The sequence below is a fragment of the Pristiophorus japonicus genome, chromosome 7 (assembly GCF_044704955.1).
Source record: "Pristiophorus japonicus isolate sPriJap1 chromosome 7, sPriJap1.hap1, whole genome shotgun sequence".
Taxonomy (NCBI): domain Eukaryota; kingdom Metazoa; phylum Chordata; class Chondrichthyes; family Pristiophoridae; genus Pristiophorus; species Pristiophorus japonicus.
In genome coordinates, this window is record NC_091983.1 from 97,429,709 (window position 1) to 97,455,054 (window position 25,346).

General features: G+C 44.8%; 1 protein-coding gene and 1 non-coding gene across 5 annotated transcripts in view; one reads left to right on the forward strand and one right to left on the reverse strand.

Moving 5' to 3' along the window:
- Positions 1 to 957: 957 nt before the first annotated feature.
- Positions 958 to 1,040, reverse strand: trnal-cag (transfer RNA leucine (anticodon CAG)). Its single transcript has one exon. It is a non-coding gene; the product is annotated as a tRNA-Leu (tRNA).
- Positions 1,041 to 1,986: 946 nt separating this feature from the next.
- c7h8orf74 (chromosome 7 C8orf74 homolog) overlaps positions 1,987 to 25,346 on the forward strand; it is a 52,813-nt gene continuing 29,453 nt past the window's right edge. The window contains exons 1-2 of one of the 4 annotated variants that reach the window (XM_070885166.1): positions 1,987 to 2,033; positions 24,949 to 25,141. In XM_070885166.1, the coding sequence (XP_070741267.1) occupies positions 24,973 to 25,141 (169 nt within the window). In that variant the 5' untranslated portion in view covers positions 1,987 to 2,033; positions 24,949 to 24,972. The other 3 variants (XM_070885167.1, XM_070885165.1, XM_070885168.1) reach the window with 3 other exon arrangements.

A 25,346-nucleotide genomic window follows, 5' to 3' on the forward strand; every position in this document is an offset into this window, starting at 1 on the left:
TGTTCCCGATGTTGGGGGAAGTCCAGAATCAGGGGACACATTCTAAGGATAAGGGGTAAGCCATTTAGGACTGAGATGAGGAGAAACTTCTTCACTCAGAGAGTTCTTAACCTGTGGAATTCTCTATCGCAGAGATTTGTTGATGCCTGTTCATTTGATATATTCAAGAGGGAGTTAGATATGGCCCTTACGGCTAAAGGGATCAAGGGGTATGGAGAGAAAGCAGGAAAGGGGTACTGAGGTGAATGATCAGCCATGATCTTATTTAATGGTGGTGCAGGCTCGAAGGGCTGAATAGCCTACTCCAGCACCTATTTTCTATGTTTCTTATGTTTCTATTTTAGCCTGGTCGAGGACGCTAATATTGGTGCGTCTGTCCGCCCAGGAGATTTATGGTAAATTCAATCCACATAATGTTGTGTTTTTATGCAAAAGCTATACTTTACAATATTTGTTTTTTCAAGCGATTGTGATTATGATTAGGATTATAGAGATTAAACGACTATTTATTTTACTTTGATGAGTAAACGCAGAGGCCAACGCGTGCACTAAAGTAGTATGATGTTTAATTCATATTTAATTAATGGCCTTACATATGTACGCTTATTTACTGTGTGGTAAATCTATCCACTTTTTAGTATGTCGTTCATTTTTCTCGTGCTTCATTAAGGAAATTACTAGTGGAGAGGGGCAGTGCAAACTTAATTTGCAGCTTGTCTGTTGTCTGACTGAGCGTGCGATATTGACACTCCCATTCCCTGCAGGTTTTAAAACACATCACTGGTGAAAGAGGAAACGTGCCATGTAGTTCCGTCATGGTCGTCGGAAAACAGCTTGACAATGACTCAGATTGGGAATTGAAATGCTTTCTATTAGATGGAGTTAGGCATTTATTTTAAGTAGATGTTCAGTTAATTTCTGCTCCAATTTAGTAAAACAGTTGAAAGAAAACATGTATGTCAGAAGTGGGATTCGAACCCACGCCTCCAGAGGAGACTGCGACCTGAACGCAGCGCCTTAGACCGCTCGGCCATCCTGACCTACGAGCAAACATGTAATGAGACTGAATTCTGACTGTACAATGTGTTGGTTTTTTTAAACTATATATTTATTTCTTTTAAACCCCGTTATTTCGATGAGATGCTTCAACTTGCGCCATTGCCAGTGCGACTACATGAAGACGCCGTACCGATGCACACGGGTTTCTCTTTGCAGGTTGCAATATTCAGCAGCACAAGGCGCGCGCCGGCTGTGCCGGGACCGGTCACACCACAAGGCGCGCGCCGCCGCGGCAGCTGTCAATCATAGCCTGGACCCGCTTTCCTGGCTGCAGAATTGACCCGATGTTGTTTGACTCGGTCAGATGTCAATCATTCCTGCGGCCGCTTGAGGGACTCCCATCCTGCGATCAGTACAACAACAACTTGCATTGATATAGTGCCTTAAACGCAGTAAAACATCCCAAAGCGCTTCTACACGAGTATTATAAGACAAACTAAAAAGTACTGTTAATTTAGGATTTTATTTCAACGGGAATGTAACGTTTCACTTTTCTCAGTTGGGAATACTCCAAATCTGGCTGTTTAAGTTATGTTTAAGAAAATATCAGTGTTTGCATAAAATATTATAAAATAATAGTAGTTGATCTCCCATGGCACAAATGGCAGCTTTCAGTCAAGCAAGGTTACAAGGGGGTAGGAACGGATAACTTGGACCAAGGTGGGGAAGAAGCATAGAGGAGATTGAGAGAGAGGAGAGGGACAGGGGATCAAAGGCAGAGAAGCTACGTGAGGACAGTGTCATGTATGTAACCCGCATACTACTGTAACCCTTATACAATTGTAACCCTCATGTAACCACTACATACTGTTCATACTTACTAGAAATGCACACCTTGACCACAGGGGGTGTACTTGTGGGAGACACTCCTTACCTGGAGATTCAGGTATATAAGGGGAGGTCCCTCGCAGAGCCAGCACTCCTTGGTCCAGGCAATAAAGGTGAAGATCACAGAGTGACTGTCTGCATCTGAAGTACGTGCCTCGTGTGATTATGTTTAAGAGTTAAGGACTCAACAGATGGAGGCACAGCCAGAGTTGTATTTGAGCAGGGCTGGGTGAGCAGTCCTTTTCTCTCACCCGGATTCACCATCCAATCAGTGTGAACTACAACTTTACCCTCAGCCCTGGAAATTCTTGTCAGTGGGGAGCTGGCACATTGTGGTGAGCTATACATTCCCTTTTAGTCCCCAAAATTGATCCCAGCGGGAGGCTGGGAACTCCTGAGCTAAAAAAAAATTCTCCTTCAAATACAGAGATTGCTGCCAGGGACTAACAGAGTACATCTTCATGGAGGAAGGCAGTTTTGAACCACACAACAACGTAGAATGTCCCAAGGCGCCAAGGAGATATCAGGACAGGTGACCAAAAAATTGGTCAAAGAAGTAGGAAGTGTTCCAAAGTAGTTTGGAAGTGTCTGCGGCTCAAGTGCTGATCTTCCAAATTACAAAAGACTTGGTGTGAGGGAGGGCCCATAGTGCTACAGTTCAGAAGGATCCCACATTTCACACTCACTAGATGACATGGTAATTAATGCAGAAAGCATCCCAACAGATTTTTTTTTTCTGTGCTAATCTGCAGTCCTCTGAATTATTTATTTATTTGCCCCCTCTCTACTCTTACCATTCCTCCCCTATTCCCTATTGTCTCTTCTGAACTAAAAAATATTATATTAGTATAATATTGATAACTATATATAATCATTGAATAAAAATTTTAACTAATTAAATAAATAAAAGAATATTAGACTACGATATGGCAGTGCAGTTTGTGTGCCTGGGCTGCAGTATGTGGGAGTTTGTGGACAGTGAGACTGTCCCGAGCAAACACGTCTGCAGTGGATGTCTCCACCTCGAATCTCTCCGGCTCAGAGTCATTGAGCTGGAGTGCGAGTTGGAGACACTCCAACACATAAGGCAGGGGGAGGAGTATCTGGATAGTTTGCTCCAGACCTCGGTCACACCTCGTAGAGAGGTACAGGATCAGAACGGGGTTGGTACGACCAATAGTGTGCAGAATAAAGGGAACCCAGATAAGAAAGGGAAGGAGGATCCACAGAAACTGATCCTATCCAACAGGTACAATGTACTTGCTACCTGTGGGGATAAGAATAAAGACTGTCGGAAGGACAGCCAGAATGCAGGCCATGGCACTTTGGAGCAGGAGGCTGTCCTCAGGTAGGAGGAGGACAAGGAGAGGAAGTGTAATGTGGTAGTTGTAGGGAATTCTATAATTAGGGGGATAGATAGCATCTCTTGTAAGCAGGTTCAAGAGTCCCACATGGTATGTTGCCTACCTGGTGCCAGAGTGAGGGACATCTCGAACCGGCTTAAAAGGATACTGGAGAGGGAGGGGGAGGATCCAGTCGTTGTGGTCTATGTTAGCTACCGCCCTACTCCAACCTCCCTTTTCTCTCCAAAGTCCTTGAACATGTTGTCGTCTCCCAAATCTGTGCCCATCTTTCCCGGAACTCCATGTTTGAACCCCTTCAATTCAGTTTCCGCCCCTGCCACAATCCCAAAACAGCTCTCATCAAAGTCACAAATGACATCCTTTGTGACTGTGACAAAGGTAAATTATTCCTCCTCGACCTCGACCTGTCTGCAGCTTTTGGCACAGTTAACCACTCCATCCTCATCCAACATCTCTCCACATCGTCCAGCTGAGTGGGACTCACCTGGTTCCATTCTTATCTATCTAATCGTAGCCAGAAAATCATCTGCAATGGATTCTCTTCCCACTCCCGCATCATTACCTCTGGGGTCCCCCAAGGATCTATCCTTGGCCCCCTCCTCTTATCTATATGCTGCCCCTTGGCGACATCATCCAAAAATATGGCTTCAGTTTCCACATATACGCAGACAACTCCCAGCTCTACCTCACCACCACTTCTCTCGAACGCTCCACGGTTTCTAATTTGTCAGACTGCTTGTCCGACATCCAGTTCTGGATGAGCAAAAATTTTCTCCAATTAAATATTGAGAAGACCAAAGCCATTGTCTGTGGTCCCCACCACAAACTCTATTCCCTAGCCACCGCCTCCATCCCTTTCCCTAGCATCTGTCTGAGACTGAACCAGACTGTATGCAACCTCGGTGTCATATTTGACCCTGAAATGAGCTTCCAACCACATATCCGCAGCATAACTAAAATCGCCTATTTCCACCTCCGTAACATTGTCTGTCTCTGCCCCTGCCTCAGCTCAACTACTGCTGAAACCCTCAACCGTGCCTTTGTTACCTCTGGACTTGACTACTCCAATGCACTCCTGGCTTGCCTCCCATATTCTACTCTATGTAAGCGAGGTCATCCAAAACTTGGCTGCCCGTGTCCTAACTTGTACCAGTCCCATTCATCCATCCCCCCTGTGCTCGCTGATCTACATTGGCTCCCGGTTAAGCAACGCCTCGATTTCAAAATTCTCATCCTTGTTTACAAATCCCTTCAAGGCCTGGACCCTGGACCCTCCTTATCTCTGTAATCTCCTTCAGCCCCACAACCTCCCCCCCCCCCCCCGCTGCCGAGATATCTGCACTCCTCTAATTCTGCCCTTTTGAGCATCCCTGATTATAATCGCTCAACCATCATTGGCTGTGCCTTTAGCTTCCTTGGCCCTAAGCTCTGGAACTCCCTCCCTAAATCTCTCTGCCTCACTTTCCTCCTTTAAGACGCCTCTTTGACCAAGTTTTTGGTGATCTGCCGTAATTTCTTCTTATGTGGCTCGGTGTCAAATTTTGTCTGATAACCCTTCATTGAAATGCCTTGGGACATTTTACTACGTTAAAGGCACTATATAAACACAAGTTGTTGTTGTGTTGTTGGGACCAACATCATAGGGAAGAGTAGGCAAGAGATCTTATTTGGGGAGTATCAGGAACTAGGAGCTAAATTAAAGAACAGGACCTCAAGGGTTATCTCTGGATTATTACCTGAGCCACATGCAAATTGATAAGCTGATTAAGGAAGAAAACACGTGGCTAAAGGACTGGTGTGGGAAAGGGGGGTTCCATTTCATGGGGCACTGGCACTAGTATTGGGACAGGAAGGAACTGTACTGTTTGGACGGGCTCCATGTGAACCAGGGTCCTAGTGGAAAGGATAAATAGGGCAGTCACTAGGACTTTAAACTAGTAAATGGGGGGGGGGAGGGCTCAGGTGGAAATTGTAGTATAAATAGTAGTTGAAAAAAAATGCAAGGGAAGAGAGTAGAGTAACAGTCAGAAATTGTGCTTTAGGCACTACATGTAGAAGGAAAACTAAAAGATGTAAAGTGATTAAACCAAGTGAGAAAAATATAGAGGTATGATAGCATAGTGGTTATGTTACTGGACTAGTAATCCAAAGGTCTGGATTAATGATCCAGGAAACACGAGTTCAAATCCCATTGAATTTAAATTCAGTTGATTAAAATAAATCTGGAATAAAAAGCAAATATCAGTAATGATGAAACTACCAGATTGTCATAAAAATCCATCTGATTCACTAATCTCCTTTAGGGAAGAAAATCTGCCATCCTTACCTGGTCTGGCCTATATGCAACTCCAGACCCACAGCAATGTGGTTAACTCTTAACTGCCCTCTGTGGTTCAAGAAGGTGTCTCACCACCACCTTCTCAAGGGCAATTAGGGATGGGTAATAAATGCTGGTGTTGCCAGCGATGCCCACATCCCATGAACAAATTTTTTAAAAGTGAGAAAAACATTAGAGCTGAAGGATCGGCTAGGGTATGTGGCCCAAATAAGCGTTCTTTATCAAGGAATGAATTACAGGTGCGAATTCAAATTGGAGGGTATAAAATGTAATCATTACTGAGACATGGCTGCAAGATGGGAACTAAATATACCAGGTTATAAGGTCTACAGGAATGATAGGAAAAATGGCAGAAAGGAAGGAGTAGTTTTAGTGATTAAGGATGAAATCACTTCAATGATAAGAGAGGATATAAAGAGTAGCTATGGAGACTTTTTGGGTAGAATTAAGAGATAGGAAAGGATTTAAGACTGTAGTGGGAGCTGTGTATAAGCCCCTGGTAGCAGCTATGAAGTGCTAGATTGTATAAATGCAGAGATTAGACAAGCGTGTAGTAAAGGCAGAGTGGTTTTAATGGGGGATTTTAACTTTCATATAGATTGGAATAAGCAGACTAGCACCTGTCAGAAAGGTAGTGAATTCCTTAAATGTGTCCTGAATAGTTCTCGACAACAATATGTCCTGGAGGCAACAAGGGCGCATGCCCTATTAGATTTAGTAATGAGTAATGAGCCAGATTTAGTTAACAGCCTAACTGTTTGTGAACATTTATCCAATAGCGATCATAACATGATCGAGTTCAATGTAGTATTTCAAAGGGAGAAACGCAAAACAACTACTAAGATGCTAGATTTGGGTAAGGCCGACTTCAACGGGATGAGATAGAGACTGTCCACAGTAAACTAGGCAAATCTATTAATGGGTAAAATGACAGAAGATCATTGGGAGAAGTTCAAAAAGGAATTTAAGGTGATGCAGAACCAGTTTATACCCCTGAGGGGCAAAAGCTCTACTTGCCAAAAAATCAGCCATGGATGACTAAAGAGGTAAGGGATAGCATAAAACTAAAAGAAAAAACATACAAAAATGAAAAAAATTGCACAGATGCTGGCAAATGGGAAAGATACAAATATCAGCAAAGGATTACAAAACATATAGGAAGAGCTACAAAAAGAGTATGATAGGAAACTTGCAAGGGATATCAAAATCAACACTTTTTTTTACAATTATATTAGGAAAAGAAGGTAGTCCAGAGCATTGTTGGTCCCTTAAAAACTCAAAGCAGTGATATTATCAATGATAATAAGGAAATGACAGACAAGTTGAATAATTACTTTGCGCCAGTATTTACAGTAGAGGAAGAGGATAGCATGCCAGAAATCCCAAGGAAACTAAATCAGGGACAGGGACTCAATAAAATTAATGTAAGTAAAATAACAGCAATGAAGAAAATAATGGCACTAAAGAGTGACAAATCCCCAGGACCAGATGGTTTCCATCCCAGGGTTTAAAGGAAGTAGGTGAGTATATTGCAGATGCCCTAACTATGATCTTCCAAAGTTCTCTCGATTCAGGAACTGTTCCTTTAGATTGGAAAATTGCACATATCACTCCGCTATTAAAAAATGGTGAGAAAGGGAAACCAAGAAATTATAGACCATTAGCCTAACATCTGTTGCCAGGAAATACTAAACTATAATTAAGGATAGAATGACTGAACACCTCAAAAATTTTCAGTCGATCAGAGAGAGCCAGCATGGATTTATGAAAGGCACTGCATGACAAACTTAAGTAGTGGACAGGGGAATGTCTATGGATGTTATTTATATGGACTTCCAGAAGGCATTTTGTAATGTATGTACATAAGATCTGCCCACCAACAGGGGGTGCTACCGTCAGAGGTCATAGGTATTGATATGTCCTTCCTATACAGTACAAATGCACACGAGGCCCATACTAGAGAGAAGGTCACTCTGTGACCAGTAACCTTTATTCGCCAGCACTGAAGTGATGAAGGTGGGTGGAGCTTCCCCTTTTATACCTGAAAGTCCAGGTTAGGAGTGTCTCCCACAAGTTCACCACCTAGTGGTCAGTGTTCTCGTGGTGTACAACTTAGGTCACTTTATATATGGATTACAATGACAGTTGAATACATGACATCACCTCCCCCGCAAAGTCTTATTGGGATCACAGGTTAAGTCTCCCTGGTGGTTTACGCTCCCTTGTAGAGCGCCTGAGTTGGGGCTGCGGATGTTGGGCGCTGGACTGAGTGTCTGCTGTTTGCGGTGCCTCAGGCCTGTCCGGACTGCCCACAGTGACTGGGCTCTCCTCCACTTGGTTCTGGTGTTCGGTCATCTGTGGTGGAGTGAACTCTACATCGTGTTCTTCCTCTGCTTCTTCTATGGGGTTGCTGAACCTCCTTTTTGTTTGATCCCCGTGTTTGCAGCAGATTTGTCCATTGGTAAGTTTAACTACCAGTATCCTATTCCCCTCTTTGGCAATCACAGTGCCTGCGAGCCATTTGGGCCCTGCAGCGTAGTTGAGGACAAAGACAGGGTCATTGACATCAATACATTGCGCCCTCGCATTCCCATCATGGTAGTCATATTGTGACTGGCGTCTGCTCTCAACAATTTCTTTCATGGTGGGGTGTATGAGGGATAACCTGGTTTTGAGCGTCCTTTTCATTAGAAGCTCTGCTGGTGGAACCCCTGTGAGCGAGTGTGGTTGGGATCTATTGGCCAACAGGAGGCGTGATAAGCGGCTTTGTAGGGAACCCCCTTGGATTCTGAGTATCCCCTGTTTGATTATCTGCACTGCTCATTCCGCCTGGCCGTTTTGAGGCCGGCTTGAACGGTGCCGTTCTGACATGGTTGATACCATTTCCTGCCATGAAGTCCTGAAACTCAATGCTTGTAAAGCATGGGCCATTGTCGCTGACCAAGACGTCCGGTAGACCATGGGCGGCGAACGTTGCCCGTAGACTTTCTACCATGGCAGAGAATGTGCTTGAATTGAGAATGTCACACTTGATCCATTTGGAGTAGGCGTCTACTACAACCAAAAACATTAAAGGACATGCGTAGTCAACATGGATGCGTGACTATGGCTTGACAAGCCAGGACAAGGGCTAAGGGTGGCTTCCCTGGGTGCATTGCCCAGCTTGGCACACGTGTTGCACCTGCGAACACAAGGTTCCAGGTCTGCATCTATCCCTGACCACCAAACGTGTGACCTGACAATTGCCTTCATCACGACAATGCCCGGGTGCTCATTGTGGAGTTCTCGGATGAACGCCTCTCTGCCCATCTGGGGCATGACTACTCGGTTTCCCCATAGTAATCGGCCTGAATTGAGAGTTCATCCTTGCGCTTGTGAAATGGTTTAAATTCCTCAGGGCATGCCCCATACGTGGCTGCCCAGTCCTCATTGAGGACACATTTCTTGACTAAAGACAGTAGCGGGTCTCTATTTGTCCAGACTTTGATCTGACGGGCTGTCACGGGTGAGCCTTCACTTTCGAAAGCTTCAACAGCTATGACCATCTCTGCAGCATGCTCGGTTGCCCCCTCGGTAGTGGCTAGTGGGAGCCTGCGGAGTGCATCGGCGCAGTTTTCAGTGCCCAGTCTATGCCGAATTGTATAGTCATAGGCGGCTAACGTGAGTGCCCACTTCTGTTTGCGGCCGATGCATTTGCATTTATGGCCTTGTTGTCGGCCAAAAGGGACGTTAGGGGTTTGTGATCTGTCTCCAGCTCAAATTTCCTGTCAAACAGGTACTGGTGCATTTTTTTACTGCATATACACAGGCAAGCCATCCCGTAGCCCCTTTCTGCCTGGGACAGACTTCTGGAGGCATAAGCTACCGGCTGTAACTGACCCTTGGCATTAACATGCTGCAACACACACCCAACCCCATAGGATGACGCATTGCATGTTAAAACAAATTTCTTACATGGGTCATATAGCGTTAACAGATTGTTGGAGCATAACAAATTGCGTGCTCGATCAAAAGCCCTTTCCTGGCTGTCCCCCCAGACCCATTCGCGACTTTTGCGTAGGAGCATGTGTAGCAGCTCTAACAGTGTGCTCAATTTGGGAAGAAAGTTACCAAAATAGTTCAGGAGCCCTAGGAACGAATGCAGCTCCGTCGTGTTATGGGGTTTGGGTGCTCTCCAGATCGCTTCCGTTTTGGACGCAGGAGGTCTGATCCCGTCTGCTGCTACCCTCATCCCCAGGAATTCTACCGCTGGAGCTAGGAAGACGCACTTCACCCTTTTCAGTCGCAGCCCTACCCAGTCCAGTCTGTGTAGCACCTCCTCCAGGTTGTGGAGGTGTTCTTCAGTATCGCGAGCCGTGATGAGGATGTCGTCTTGAAAAACCATCATCCTTAGAATCGACTTGAGGAGACTTTCCATGTTTCGTTGAAAGATCGCGGCGGCTGAGCGAATCCCGAATGGACATTTGTTGTACTCAAACAACCCTTTGTGTGTCATGATGGTGATCAGCTTCTTCGACTCACTCGCCAGCTCCTGGGTCATGTAAGCTGAGGTTAGGTCCTATTTTGAAAAAAGTTTACCACCGGATAGCGTTGCAAAAAGGTCCTCCGCTCTCGGTAGCGGGTACTGGTCTTGGAGTGACACCCGATTGATGGTAGCCTTCTAATCACCACAGATCCTGACCGACCCACGCCTTGAGCACCGGCACGATCGGGCTCACCCAGTCACTGAATTTGACTGGCGAGATGATGCCTTCCCTCAGCAGGCGGTCCAATTTGCCTTCTATCTTTTCCCGCATCACGTACGGCACTGCTCTGGTCTTGTGGTGTACTGGCCTGGCATCCGGGTTTATGAGAATCACTACCTTCGTCCCCATGAAAGTTCCAATGCCGGTGAAAATAGTGAGTCAAATTTGTTCAGGACCTGTGAGCATGATATTCGCTCCACAGAAGAAATTGCATTGACATCGCCTCATTTCCAGTTCATGAGAGCAAGCCAACTCCTCCCCAGCAGTGCGGGACCGTCCCCCGGGACAATCCAGAGTGGCAACCTGTTCTCCGAATCTTTGTGGGTCACGACTACCGTGGCGCTGCCCAGCACCAAAATGATCTCCTTTGTATATGTCCGTAGCTGTGCGGCAGTCGGCAATAATTTTGGCCTCTTGGCTTTGGACGCCCACAACTTGTTGAACTGTTTCATATTCATCAGGGACTGGCTGGCCCCCGTGTCTCGCTCCATTGATACTGGGATGCCATTGGGGAGCACTTTCATCATTATCGGTGGCGTCCTGGTGTATGAACTGTATATGTGCTTCACATGAACTCGCTGAACTTCAGCTTCCAACGATTTCCCCCAGTGTCCATTTGGCCTCATAGGGCTTACATCGGGCCCGTCCTCCTCGTACATCAACCTGGCTGTTACCTGCAAGCTCTGGCTGTGTGTTTGCCTCCACACCTCCAACATGAGCTGTTGTTGGAAACAAGAGGTCCATTACCAGTCGATCGTCTCTGACTGTCTCTCTAACAGTCCTTAAGCACACCATTAACAGGTGTTGATGGCCCCATTACTGGCCGCATTGTCCCTTGCGATGGCATGAATCGCCATTCATCTAGCCATTGTCTCTGTTGAATTCCCACTTTGGGTTCGACTACATGCTTGGGCATGTCAGATTGCCCCTGTCTGCCTGGACAACTGTTTGCCATGTTAACAATGTTGACTCCCTGTCCATTTGCTGCATTTAAACCAAGATTTTTGTCAAACATCATTCTGGTCTCTTCCTCCCCTGAGATAAATGTCTGGGCCATCAAAGCAGCCATTTCCAAGGTCAAGTCTTTGGTCTCAATCAGTTTCCTGAAAACCTCAGCGTGCCCGATGCCCTCAATAAAAAAGTCTTGCAGCATCTCCACTCTGCATGCATCTGCGAACTTACATAGGCTCGCCAGTCGTTGGAGGTCTGCCACGAAGTCTGGAACGCTTTGCCCTTCTCGTTGCCGGTGCGTGTAAAATCGGTGTGTCGCCATGTGCATGCTGCTCGCCAGTTTAAAGTGTTCCCCGATCAAGATACTGAGCTCTTCAAAAGTCTTGTCCACCGGCTTCTCTGGCGCTAGAAGGTCCTTCATCAGGGAGTATGTCCTGGATCCACAAACCGTCAGGAGATGAGCCCTGCGTTTATCGGCTGAACCCTGTCCCAGCCATTCCTTAGTGACTTGGACAGGTTAGGTGAGTGGGAAAATGCTTGGCAGATGCAGTATAATGTGGATAAATGTGAGGCTATCCATTTTGGGGGAAAAAACACGAAGGCAGAATATTATCTGAATGGTGGCAGACTAGGAAAAGGAGAGGTGCAACGAGACCTGGGTATCGTGGTTCATCAGTCACTGAAAGTGGGCACGCAGGTACAGCAGGCGGTGAAGAAGGCAAATGGTATGTTGGCCTTCATAGCTAGGGGATTTGAATATAGAAGCAGGGAGGTCTTACTGCAGTTGTACAGGGCCTTAGTGAGGCCTCACCTGGAATATTGTGTTCAGTTTTGGTCTCCTAGTCTGAGGAAGGATGTTCTTGGTATTGAGGGAGTGCAGCGAAGGTTCACCAGACTGATTCCAGGGATGGCTGGGCTGTCATGTGAGGAGAGACTGGATCAACTGGGCCTTTATTCACTGGAGTTTAGAAAGATGAGAGGCGATCTCATAGAAACATATAAGATTCTGACGGGACGGGACAGGTTAGATGCGGGAAGAATGTTCCCGATGTTGGGGAAGTTCAGAACCAGGGAACATAGTCTAAGGATAAGGGGTAGGCCATTTAGGACTGAGATGAGGAGAAACTTCTTCACTCAGAGAGTTGTTAACCTGTGGAATTCCCTGCCGCAGAGAGTTGTTGATGCCAGTTCACTGGATATATTCAAGAGGGAGTTAGATATGGCTCTTACAGTTAAGGGGATCAAGGGGTATGGCGAGAAAGCAGGAAAGGGGTACTGAAGGAATGATCAGCCATGATCTTATTGAATGGCGGTGCAGGCTCGAAGGGCCGAATGGCCTACTCCTGCACCTATTTTTCTATGTTTCTATGAAACTTTACTGTAGTCTCTCAATAAAATTGTCCCAATTATCACCAACACAGTAACTCTCGTCTGTGCTGCTAATGACCATGCTCGGGTGGTTTAAATCCCAGTTTCTCATCGCCAATGATATGTCCTTACTATATAGTACAAATGCACACGAGGCCCATACTAGAGAGAAGGTCACTCTGACCTGTAACCTTTATTTGCCAGCACTGAAGTGATGAAGGTGGGTGCAGCTTCCCCTTTTATACCTGAAAGTCCAGTTTAGGAGTGTCTCCCACAAGTTCACCACCTAGTGGTCAGTGTTCTCACGGTGTACAACTTAGGTCAGTTTATACATGGATTACAATGACAGTTGAATACATGACAGGTATACTCGTGCTGGGTCCGGTATATAATCTGAACTTCACCTTTGCATCTTCACTTTTGGAAGCCATTAAAGACTGACCAGGTGTAACCTGGTCACTGGCTCACAGTACCGAGTTCCTTGTAACATTTTATACACAAAAACAGACGACGAAGCAAATACGAACCCACTCAAAAGTATGGCAAGCACAGCACAATCGAGTACTGTTGGAATTCGCAAGAGATTCAATGAGGGAGAGGATTGGGGAGATTTCACCGATCGTCTTGACCAGCATTTCGTGACAAACGACTTAAACAAAGACAAGGATGCAGAGAAGTGCAGGGCAGTTCTTCTCACCGTCTGTGGCCCACGATCTATGCACTCATCAAGAATCTGCTCTTACCCACTCTTCCTACAGAAAAGGATTACAAAGAACTGCGTGCTCTAGTTCTGGAACACCTTAAACCCACGGAAGGAATCCTCATATCCAGATATCGCTTCTATACGCACGTTTGACCAGAAGGCCAGGATGTAGCGGCATTTGTTGCCGACCTGAGATGTGTTGCAGGGCCTTTCAAATTTGGGCCTGCATTGGAAGACATTCTGCATGACTTTTTCGTAATCAGGGTCAACCACGAGGCGATCTTAAGTAAGCGGCTGGCTGCGAAGACGCTGGATCTCAGCAAGGTCATCACCATCGCCCAGGCTTGCATGTCCATGCAGAAAAGCATGAAGCAGATATCGTGACAAAACAGGAACTCCACGGCTAGTACTGTGTACAAAATTGTATTGACGGCCGGCAGAGCTACTCGACTGCGTATGCAAGAAAGGGAGCCGCTCAAAGTTCGCCTACGAGGGCCTATTCGACTGCGTATGCGAGAACGGGCCCACTCAAAGTTCGCCATCGAGGGCCTACTCAACTGCGTATGCCAGAACGGGAGCCGCTCAAAGCCTGCCATTGGGTGCAAATCCGAGCTCAATGTATTGGCGTTGCGGGGGCAATCACCGACCCCATCAGTGCCGCTTCAGGCAGTATGTATGCAGAGGGTGTGCGAAGATGGTGCATCTTCAGCAGACATGTCCACAGCAGAGCAAGCAAGCTGCAACACACCACGTGGATGATGATCAATTCAGCGTGGATCTGGTGATGCAGCCCCAGGCATTTAAGAGCTCCGAGGAGGAAGTGTATAGTGTACGTGCATTCCTAACAAAGAGCCAACCGATAATGATGGAGGTAAAATTACAAACAAAGAGCCAACCGATAATGATGGAGGTAAAATTAAACGGCGTGCCGGTATCCATGGAATTAGACACAGGTGCGAGTCAATCGATAACGAGCCAGAGGACTTTCGAAAAGCTGTGGGAGACCAAGGCAGAGACCCAAGCTGAGTCCGATAAATGCAAAGTTGCGTACCTACACCAAACAGCTCATACCAGTGATTGGTAGTGCAGCAGTAAGAGTGTCGTACAAGGGAGCAGTTCATGATCTACCGTTATGGATTATCTCGGGCAACAGCCCATCATTATTCGGCAGGATTTGGCTCAAGAAAATAAAATGGAAATGGTACGATATCAAAGCTTTGTCATCAGTGGATGATGATTTGTGTGCTCAAGTGCTGAGCAAATTTCCCTCACTGTTTGAGCCGGGAATTGGCAGCTTCGAGAGAGCCAAGGTGCAGATTCACCTAGGCCCATCCATCACAAAGCCAGGGCAGTTCTGCACATGATGAGAGGAAAAAGTTGAGCTTGAATTGGACAGGCTACAACGTGAGGGGGTCATCTCACCGGTCGAATTTAATGAATGGGCCAGCCCCATTGTTCCGGTGTTAAAGAGCGACAGCACGGTCAGGAGTTGTGGAGACTACAAGGTTACGATCAACCGAGTTTCGAAACAAGATCAGTACCCATTACCGAAAACTGATGACCTGTTTGCAATGCTAGCTGGGGGAAAATCGTTCACCAAATTGGATCTAACGTCGGCCTACATGACACAGGAACTGGTTGAATCATCAAAGAAACTTATGTGTATCAACACGCACAAAGGACTGTTTATTTACAACAGGTGCCCTTTTGGCATTCGTTCGGCGGCAGCCATATTTCAGAGAAACATAGCGAGCCTATTGAAATCCGTCCTCAGGACCTTGGTATTCCAAGGCGACATCCTAGTCACAGGTCGTGACACTGCCAAGCACCTGCACAATCTGGAGAGGTTCTGCGTCATCTGGACAAAATGGGACTCAGGCTGAAACATTCGAAGTGCGTTTTCATGGCACCAGAGGTCGAATACCTTGGACGAAAGATTGCTGCAGATGGAATCAGGCCTACAGACGCGAAAACAGAGGCCATCAAAAATGCGCCTAGGCCCCAGAATGTGACGGAGCTGCATTCGTTCCTGGGTCTTCTCAACTACTTCGGTAACTTCTTACCCAAATTGAGCACTGTATCAGAGTCTTTGCACAAGCTGCTCAGGAAAGGAGACGACTGGGTGTGGGGTGAACTTCAAGACAGAGCCTTTGAGAAGGCTAGAAATCTGTTATGTTTCCACAAGCTACTGGCACTGTATGACCCAAGCAAGCATCTAGTTTTGACCTGTGATGCATCGTCCTATGGGGCTGGCTGCGTACTCCAGCAAGCCAATGAGTCAGACAAACTGCAACCAGTTGCATACGCGTCTCGAAGCCTGTCCAAGGCAGTAAGAGCCTACGGCATGGTAAAGAAAGTGGTTTTAGTGTGTGTTTATGGGGTAAAAAAAAATGCACCAGTACCTGTTTGGGCTTTGCTTCGAGCTGGAAACCGATCACAAGCCGCTTATATCGTTGTTCTCGGAACATAAAGGTATCAATACCAACTCATCGTCCCGAATCCAGAGGTGGGCGCTGACATTATCTGCCTATGATTATGTCATTCGCCATAGAGCAGGCACCGACAACTGCGCTGATGCATTGAGCCGGTTACTGTTGCCCACACCGGGGGTGGAAACACCAATGCCAGCAGAGCTACTCATGGTCATGGATGCCTTTGAGAGTGAAGGGTCACCTGTCACTGCTCAACAAGACCTGGACCAGCCAGGATCTGACCCTATCGGTTGTAAAACGTTGTTTTCTTAATGGGGACTGGTCGACCATCCCCAAGGAAATGGGTGATGAAACCAAACTGTACAGCCGTCGCAAAGATGTGCTTTCCATCCAGTCCGACTGTTTACTGTGGGGTAATCGTGTTGTAATGCCCAAGAAAGGCAGGGCGAGATTTGTACGCGAGTTACATAGTACGCATCCCGGTATTGTCATGATGAAGGCCATCACTAGGTCCCATGTTTGGTGGCCTGGCATTGACTTGGACTTAAGAGTCAAGCGTGCATCAGTGCAGCACTTGCATGCAGTTAAGCAATGCCCCAAAGGAAGCTCCACTCAGTCTGTGGTCATGGCCATCCAAACCGTGGTCTAGAATCCACGTCGACTTTGCGGGCCCCTTCCTCGGTAAAATGTTTTTTGTGGTGGTGGATGCATACTCCAAATGGATAGAATGTGTGATCATGTCATCCAGCACTTCCACTGTCACCATTGAGAACCTGAGAGCCATGTTTGCCACACATGGTCTGCCAGACATTGTTGTCAGTGACAACAGACCGTGTTTCACGAGCCTGGAGTTTCAAGATTTCATGAAACGCAATGGCATAAAACATGTGAGGTCAGCCCCGTTCAAGCGGAACAGGCAGTTCAAACCATCAAGCAGAGCCTGAAACACGTAACTCAGTTTCTTGCAGACACGCCTGTCACGGATACTGCTCAGTTACAGCACAAGGCCACACAAGCTCACTAGGGTCCCGCCTGCGGAACTATTGATGAAGCGAGGCCTCAAAACCTGGCTCTCTCTAGTCCATTCTGACCTCAACGATCACGTCGAAACCCGAAGTCAACGCCAGCAGTGGTATCACGACCGCGCCGCAGTGTCACGCAACCTATCTGCAAATGGCCCAGTGTATGTACTTAACCATGGTTATGAGCCCAAATGGCTCTCAGGCAATGTTATGGATAAGGAGGGTAACCGGGTGTATATGGTTAAGCTCAAAAATGGGCAGATGTGCAGGAAACATATTGATCAAATCAAGCTAAGACACACTGACAAACCGGAACAGTTGGAAGACACCGCGAGCTTAAACGACCAACCAACTAACGTCCAGCCATCAGAAGAACCCAATGTGGTCAAAGCCCAGCCCCAAGTCGTGAGAGACTCGGAAAGCACTGGGTTTGTATTGATGTGGTCAACCAGGGAGCGAAGGGCTCCGGACCGTCTGAACTTGTAATATGGACTTGTGCCAAGAACTGGTTGGAGGTGGGGGGGGGGGGAAGGGGCGGGGAATGATGTAATGTACGTACATAAGGTCTGCCCACCGACAGAGGGCACTACCATTGGAGGTCCTAGGGTCATAGGTACACTCTTGCTGGGCCCAGTATATAACCTGAACTTCACCTCTGGAAGCCATTAAAGACTGACCAGGTTACACCGAGTCACTGGCTCACAGTACGGAGTTCATTGTATCATTTCATACACCACATATTTGATAAAGTTCCAGTATAAGAGACTATTAACTAAGGTAGAAGCCCACAGAATTGAGGAAAAATTATTGACCTGGTTAGGAAATTAGCTAAGTGGCAGGAGGGAGGGAGTAGGTAGGAACTCAAATTGGCAGGATGCAACAAGTGATGTACCGCAGGGATCTGTGTTGGGGCCTCAACTAATCACTGTATTTATTAATGACTTAGATGATGGCATAGAAAGTCATATATCCAAATTTGCCAATGACACAACGATTGGTGGAATTGTAGGCAATGTAGATAGAGGCATAAAATTACAAAGGGATAGCGACAGATTAAGTGAATGGGCAAAACTGTGGCAAATGGATTTCAATGTAGCCGAATGTGAGGTCATCCACTTTGTACCTAAAAAGGATAGAACAGGGCACTTTCTAAATAGTGAAAGACTAAAAACAGTGGAAGTCCAAAGAGACCTGGGGGTCCAGGTACATAGATCATTAAAATATCAACAGGTACAGAAAATAATCAAAAATGCTAATGGGATGCTGGCCTTTATTTATATACAATACAAGGGGTAGAAGTTATGCTAAAGCTATACAAAATCCTGGTTAGACCACACCTGGATATATGTGAGCAGTTCTGGACACCTTAGGACGGATATAATGGCCTTGGAGGGAGTGCAGCATCGGTTTACCAGAATGATACCCAGACTTCAAGGGTTAAGTTACGAGGAGAGATTACACAAATTAGGGTTGTATTCCCTAGAATTTAGAAGGGTAAGGCTTGATCTGATCGAAGTTTTCAAGATATTAAGGGGAACAGATAGGATAGAGAGAACCTATTTTCACTGGTTAGGAATTCTAGATTTAGGGGGCATAGTCTAAAAATTAGAGCCAAACCTTTTAGGAGTGAAATTAGGAAACACTTCTGCACATAAAGGGGAGTAGAAGTTTGGAACTCTCCTCCGCAAACGGCAATTGAAGCTAGATCAGTTGTTAATTTTAAATCGGAGATTGATAGCTTTCTGTTAACCAGAAGTATTAAAGGATATGGGCCAAAGGCAGGTATGTGGAGTTAGGTCGTAGATCAGCCATGATCTCATTGATTGACGGAACAGACTTGAGCAGCTGAATGACCTACTCCTCTTCCTAAGTCTCCTCATTGCGTCTCCCACTCTTCCTGTATCTTCCCTTCCATCATATAGAATGACTACTGACTCAATTTGGACGATCCATTTAAGACAATTCTTAGAGAAATGCTGTTTGACAGGGGTGTGCAGTAATAGAAAACCATACTTAAAAAAATTATTACAGACACAAAACATTTTATTAAATAAATAGAACGTTACATCCCCATGTGAATTTTTGTTGCCTGGAAATCTGATGCTTTAAATGAGTGATGATCTTGAAGCTTTTTGAAAACGACCACTCTGAAATGCCGTAAAACAGACCAACCAACTTTCATCTGAAACACAGAATGATCCTTTTTACCTCTCGTTGATTGACAGGAGGGGTATGCTCCTTAGGGAGTAGAGAAAGAGAAACGAAATCAATGAGAATAAGGCAGCAGCAAAATACTAATGCAAACTGAATATGAAAGAAATGCAATCAGAGATGAGCTTAGGGTAGCCCAGGGGAACCCAGAAGATGTTTCAGAAGGCCCAGATTCCGTAAACCCTGGCTCGTGCTCCAGGAGCTCTCGCGAGATCTGTGCGGGCAGGGCATACTGACCCGGATATGGCGCTGACGGCGTCTCCTAGCAACCATGAGCTGGTTGACAGCGGACGATGTGCGGCAGGTGGTGGAGCTGCAGGTAAAATGAAGGGGAGCGCAGGCCGCCCGCGGACTCTCGCTCATGGGGCTGACCCACTCGCGGGGCCCGGGCGGGACCATCTGTCGCAGGCTTCTGTTCACTTTACCTTCGCGAAGATAGAATGTATTTACTAAAATAGATTACATTGAATACCAAAGTAACCACACTGTTTTCCCCGTGACAATAGCAAGAAAAGTAAGACTTGCGTTCCCACTTTACAACAGTGACTTTGAGACGTCCGGTGGTCGTGATAGGCGCCATATAAATGCAAGTCTTTCTTTCTATTTCTCATCATCATAGGCAGTCCCTTGGAATCGAGAAAGACTTGCTTCCACTCTTAGCATGAGTCCTTAGTGGCTGAACAGTCCAATATGAGAACCACAATCCCTGTCACAGGTGGGACAGATAGTCGTTGAGGGAAAGGGTGGGTGGGACAGGTTTGCCGCACGCTCTTTCCGCAGCCTGCGCTTGATTTCTGCATGCTCTCGGCGATGATACTCGAGGAGCTCAGCGCCCTCCCGAATGCACTTTCTCCACTTAGGACGGTCTATGGCCAAGGACTCCCAAATGTCAGTGGGGATGTCACACTTTATCAGGGAGGCTTTGAGGGTGTCCTTAGAACGTTTCCTCTGCCCACCTTTGGCTTGTTTGCCGTGGACGAGTTCCAAGTGGAATGGTTGCTTTGAGAGTCTCATGTCTGGCATGTGAACTATGTGGCCTGCCCAGCGGTGCTGATCAAGTGTGGTCAGTGCTTCAATGCTGGGGACGTTGGCCTGGACGAGGACGCTAATGTTTGTGTGTCTGTCCTCCCAGGGGATTTGTAGGATTTTGCGGAGACATCGTTGGTGGTATTTCTCCAGCGACTTGAGGTGTCTACTGTACATGGACCATGTCTCTGAGCCATACAGGAGGCGGGTGTTACTACGGCCCTGTAGACCATGAGCTTGGTGACAGTTTTGAGGGACTGATCTTCAAATACTCTTTTCCTCAGGCGGCCGAAGGCTGCACTGGCCTTTCATGACCTCAGGATGTGCCAAAGCACTTTACAGCCAATGAAGTACTTTTGGAGTGTAGTCACTGTTGAAATGCTGGAAACGCGGCAGCCAATTTGCGCACAGCAAGCTCCTGCAAACAGCAATGTGATAATGACCAGATAATTAGCTTTAGTGATGGAGGGATAAATATTGGCCAGGACATCAGGGATAGCTCTCCTGCTCTTCTTCGAAATATTGCCATTTACATCCACCTGAGAGAGCAGACGGAACCTTGATTTAACATAAGATCATAAGAAATAGGAGCACGAATTGGCCATTTGGCCACTCGAGCTTTCTCTGCCATTCAATAAGCTCATAGCTGATCTGATCTTGGCCTCAACTCCACTTCCCTGAAGATCATAGCTGATCTGATTTTGACCTCAACTCCATTTCCCTGCCCGCTCCCCATAACCCTTGACTCCCTTATCGTTCAAAAATCTGTCTATCTCCATCTTAAACATATTCAATGACCCAGCCTCCACAGCTCTCTGGGGTAGAGAATTCCAAAGATTCACGACCCTCAGAGAAGAAATTGCTCCTCATTTCTGTTTTAAATGGGCGACCCCTTATTCTAAAACGATGCTCCCCAGTTTTAGATTCCCCCATGAGGGGAAACATCCTCTCTGCATCTACCCTATCAAGTCTCCTCAGAATATTATACGTTTCAATAAGATCACCTCTCATTCTTCTAAATTCCAATGAATATAGGCTCAACCTGCTCAACCTTTCTTCATAAGACAATCAACCTCGTGAACCTCTGAACTGCCTCCATAATCCCTCCTTAAATAAGACCAAAAATGCACGCTGTACTCCAGGTGTGGTCTCACCAACGTCCTATACAGTTGCAGCAGGACTTCCCTACTTTTATACTCTTTCCCCTTGCAATAAAAGCCAACATTCTATTTGCCTTCCTGATTACTTGCTGTACCTACATACTAACTTTTTGTGTTTCATGTACAAGGACCCTCAGATTCTTCTGTACTGCAGCATTTTGTAATCTCTCCCCATTTAAATAATAATTTGCTTTTTTATTTTCCTACCCAAAATGGATAACCTCATATTTTCCCAAATTATAGTCCATCTGCCAAATTTTTGCCCACTCACTTGGATATTAGATTGCCTGGATTCCATCCAACAGCAGCAGAGCTGTAAGTACTGTGCAAACAGGGGACTATATATACATGGTCCTTAGACTTCAGTAGCTCTCGGAGCTCACACTGAATTTATTTAAAATTACCCTCTAACCTTCTAAAAACAACTAAATATTTTTAAAGGTTTGGTATAAATATATTTTTTTATTTTATCAATGCTGAATCACTATATCTATAGCAAGCCTATCACTATATCAAGCCTATCTATATCCCTTTGCAGATTCTTTGCGTCCTCCTATCTTTGTATCATCAGCAAATTTGGGTACATTACACTCGGTCCCTTCATCCAAGTCATTAATATAGATTGTAAATAGTTGAGGCCCCAGCACTGATCCCTTTGGCACCCCACTAGTTACAGTTTGCGAACCTGAAAATTACTCATTTATCCCGACTGTTTTCTGTTAGTTAGCCAATCCTCTATCCATGTAATTTATTACCCCCAACCCCGTGAGCTCTTATCTTGTGCAGTAATCTTTTATGCGGCACCTTATCGAATGCCTTCTGGAAATCCAAATACACCACATCTACTGGTTCCCCATTATCCACCCTGCTCATTACGTTCTCATAGAACTCCAGCAAACTTGTCAAACATTTCTCTTTCATAAAACTAATAACGTCTCATCCGAAAGACAGTGCAGCACTCCCTCAATACCAATGTTCCCCGAATTGTTTTTTGGGTGCGCGGTCCCTTTAACAGGCTGATGTTCATTTAAAGTTTTGCGCATGCGCAAAATTTCACATTTGAAAAGCCGGTCCCAGGCTGTGCGGGACTGGCAGACAGTTGCATGGCCGCAGAACGTTGCTGAATGCTGCACAGGTGTGTCAGCCTAGATTTGATGCTCAAGGCTCTGAAGTCATAGCAGGATACAGTAGCACAGGCTCTCATATTCCCTTGATATAAAATACACAAATGGTTGAAGTAATCCTTTAACATATAAAGGCATAGCAAACAAGTTCTTAGCTGCAGACACATTTCACACTGTTTGCATATTAAGCATATTGTTATTAATTACCTTTGAATGAAAATTTCAAGAACAAAAAGATTCTGATTACTCCCATAACCTTACCATCTCCAATTCTTACGTTTGAGTGTAGGAAAGTAGCAGCCTCCGCTTTAAATCTCACTTGCTATTGTTTTCACATTTAGATATATGAGCCTACAAAGACAAAAATCTAATTTTGTCAAATAAATAACAATTCATGTGATCAGTAATTTTCTAATAATTTATAGGACATTAAAAAATTAGATTGAAGACTCTCAACAGATATTTTAATTAACTCGCTGCCTATTGTACTATTACTGATCCTTAATTAAGTGTAATTAATCTAATTCTAGAATTAACTCTTAGAGAATTTTGTAGATGCAAAGAAATTCAGGCTCCCTTGTCAGCACTTTTTCTGATTTTCAGCTCACACACTAATATCACTGTATTAAAAGTAATCGAGTATATTTATTACTTTAACCATCCTATATAATTAAAATAAAAGTTTAAAAGAATTTTAAATATCATTTGAAAACAAAAGTTTTACTGCAGCTCATTCACTGCCTCTCTTACCATTTTTTTTTCTCATTCATCTTTTATTATTTCAATTTTTACTGTGCTTCTAACAAATATATATAATTCTATTAATTTATTAGGTTTTTTTCAAAGAAAGTTTATGTACTTTTACTTACCTAATCTGCTGCCCAGGTTCCACCATCAGATTTGGCGGTGGCATTTAAATTATTCAGAAACCTATTGAAAGATAATCAGAGGTGTAAATAGGATTTTATTTGTTCCTGGGATTTGGGCGTCACTGGCAATTTATTGCCCATCCCTAATTGCCCTTGAGAAGGTGGTGGTGAAGGTACTCCCACAGTGCTGTTAGGGAGGGAGTTCCAGGATTTTGATCCAGTGATGATGAAGGAATGACGATATATTTCCAAGTCAGCATGGTGTGTAACTTGGAGGAGACCTTGCAGGTGATGGTGTTCCCACGTGCCTGCTGCCCTTATCCCTCTACCTTGTAGAGGTTGTGGGTTGGGAGATGCTGCCGAAGAACCATTGATGAGTTGCTGCAGTGCGTCTTGTAGATAGTGCACACTGCAGCCACGGTGCGAATGTTTAATGTGGTGGATGGGGTGCCAATCTAGTGATTAACATTATTTCAGGCACTAAACAAAAATAATACATTTTTGGAGTACTATGACAGTACAAGAATGGTCCAAGAAGAGGTGAAACTCTAAAGGCTACTAATAGGGTTAAAATTAAGAATGAACATTATATATTTATATATTCATGGATTATTTTTTAAATCATCTTTGATTGGCTGAAGCCCAGCTCCGAGAGGGTGTTTTTTCAGATAGTCATTACACAAATAGGTCAACTTATGATGTGTTTAAAGGAGGATTAGAGATTTCATCTGCTGAACCAGCAGCCGGATCGCAGCTGGACAAGATAAATCGTCCACAGTGCGGTTTGTTAATATGTGAAAGATAACATTATTTCCTATTCTCTGTTTCTTTCTCTGCTACTGTTTTAAATCTTTACTGGTCCAGAGTGTAAAGATTTCAAGCGAGTTCTGAAGATGCCTAATCTCCATGCTGGTACTTCTGTTACCATTATGTCAATCTTTGAGTCACAAAATCACAATGTTACAGAAACAAGTTATAGGCGCATTAAGTGTTTTTCTTCAAATGAGCCACTCTGTCTAATTCCACTCTCCTGCTCACTCTCCATGCCCTTTAATATTTCTCTTTTTCAGACAATCTAATTTTTTAATTGAATTTCAGAAAATGCAACATTCAAACGACCCTCTGAGAACTTTTTTCTAACCTCGTTCTTAATTCTTTTTGTAGTTATCTTAACTTTTTACCTACCCCTTACTGTCTCTCTGACTAGTGGAAACACCCTATGACTAATTTGTTAACTGAGACTTCTACACGCAGTTTCTGTGGTCCAATCACCTATGTTAAGACTATTACTGCAGTTACTTACTTGTGTCTTATTTTCTACTTATTTTGGTATCTGACTGTGATTATTTCATATGTGATGGATGGATTCACTGACTGATGGAATAAAGTTAAAATTCTGCAGAATGGATTATGCATTATTAATGGATAGGTACCACAAAACTGCCCAAAGTGCCTTTGCACACTTAACCATCTGAAAATAAATGCTTTTATATCTTGTTTGAGAAATCTATGCTTTTCTAAAACTTAAGGCAGCTCATTTTTAAAAATACTGCGTTTCCCCCAGAGGCTCAGTGGTTTGATGGAGTTACTTGGACCTTGAATGTGCTGAGATCTAAATCGGACTACCTTGGGAAATTATGCCCAGTTCGTGACTTCCATATTTTGTTAATATAAACTTAATTCAATACATAAATGGTTTAAAAAGTTTGTCTCAAAATACATATGTGATTTTATTTGTTTGGTTTTAGAAAGAAGATGGTCGCTGTCAACTAATGAAATTGCTAAAATGGGAAGTTTTTGATGAAGAGAAAAATTTAAAACCAGGCATTCTTCTTGACTATCTGTATAATACTATTATATTTGCTGCTGAAAAAGGATTTCCATGGCCCAGTGTGGCACTGGCAGAACATTTTTCAGAGGAACTACTTTACGAAACTGAAGGTAGTAATAAAATGCAAGTTATTGTAATGATTTTTATAAGAGTTAGCTCAGAGACAATGCTGTTGAAATAGCTGTCGCTGATTAATGAATTTAGAGATATAGGAAAATTGCCTCTGTTTAAAATATTCTAATATATGTCCCTAGGTATTGCTCGTGGGTAGCCTGGGATTTGGAGTGCATGTTCTGATGTTTACTTTGGTCCCAT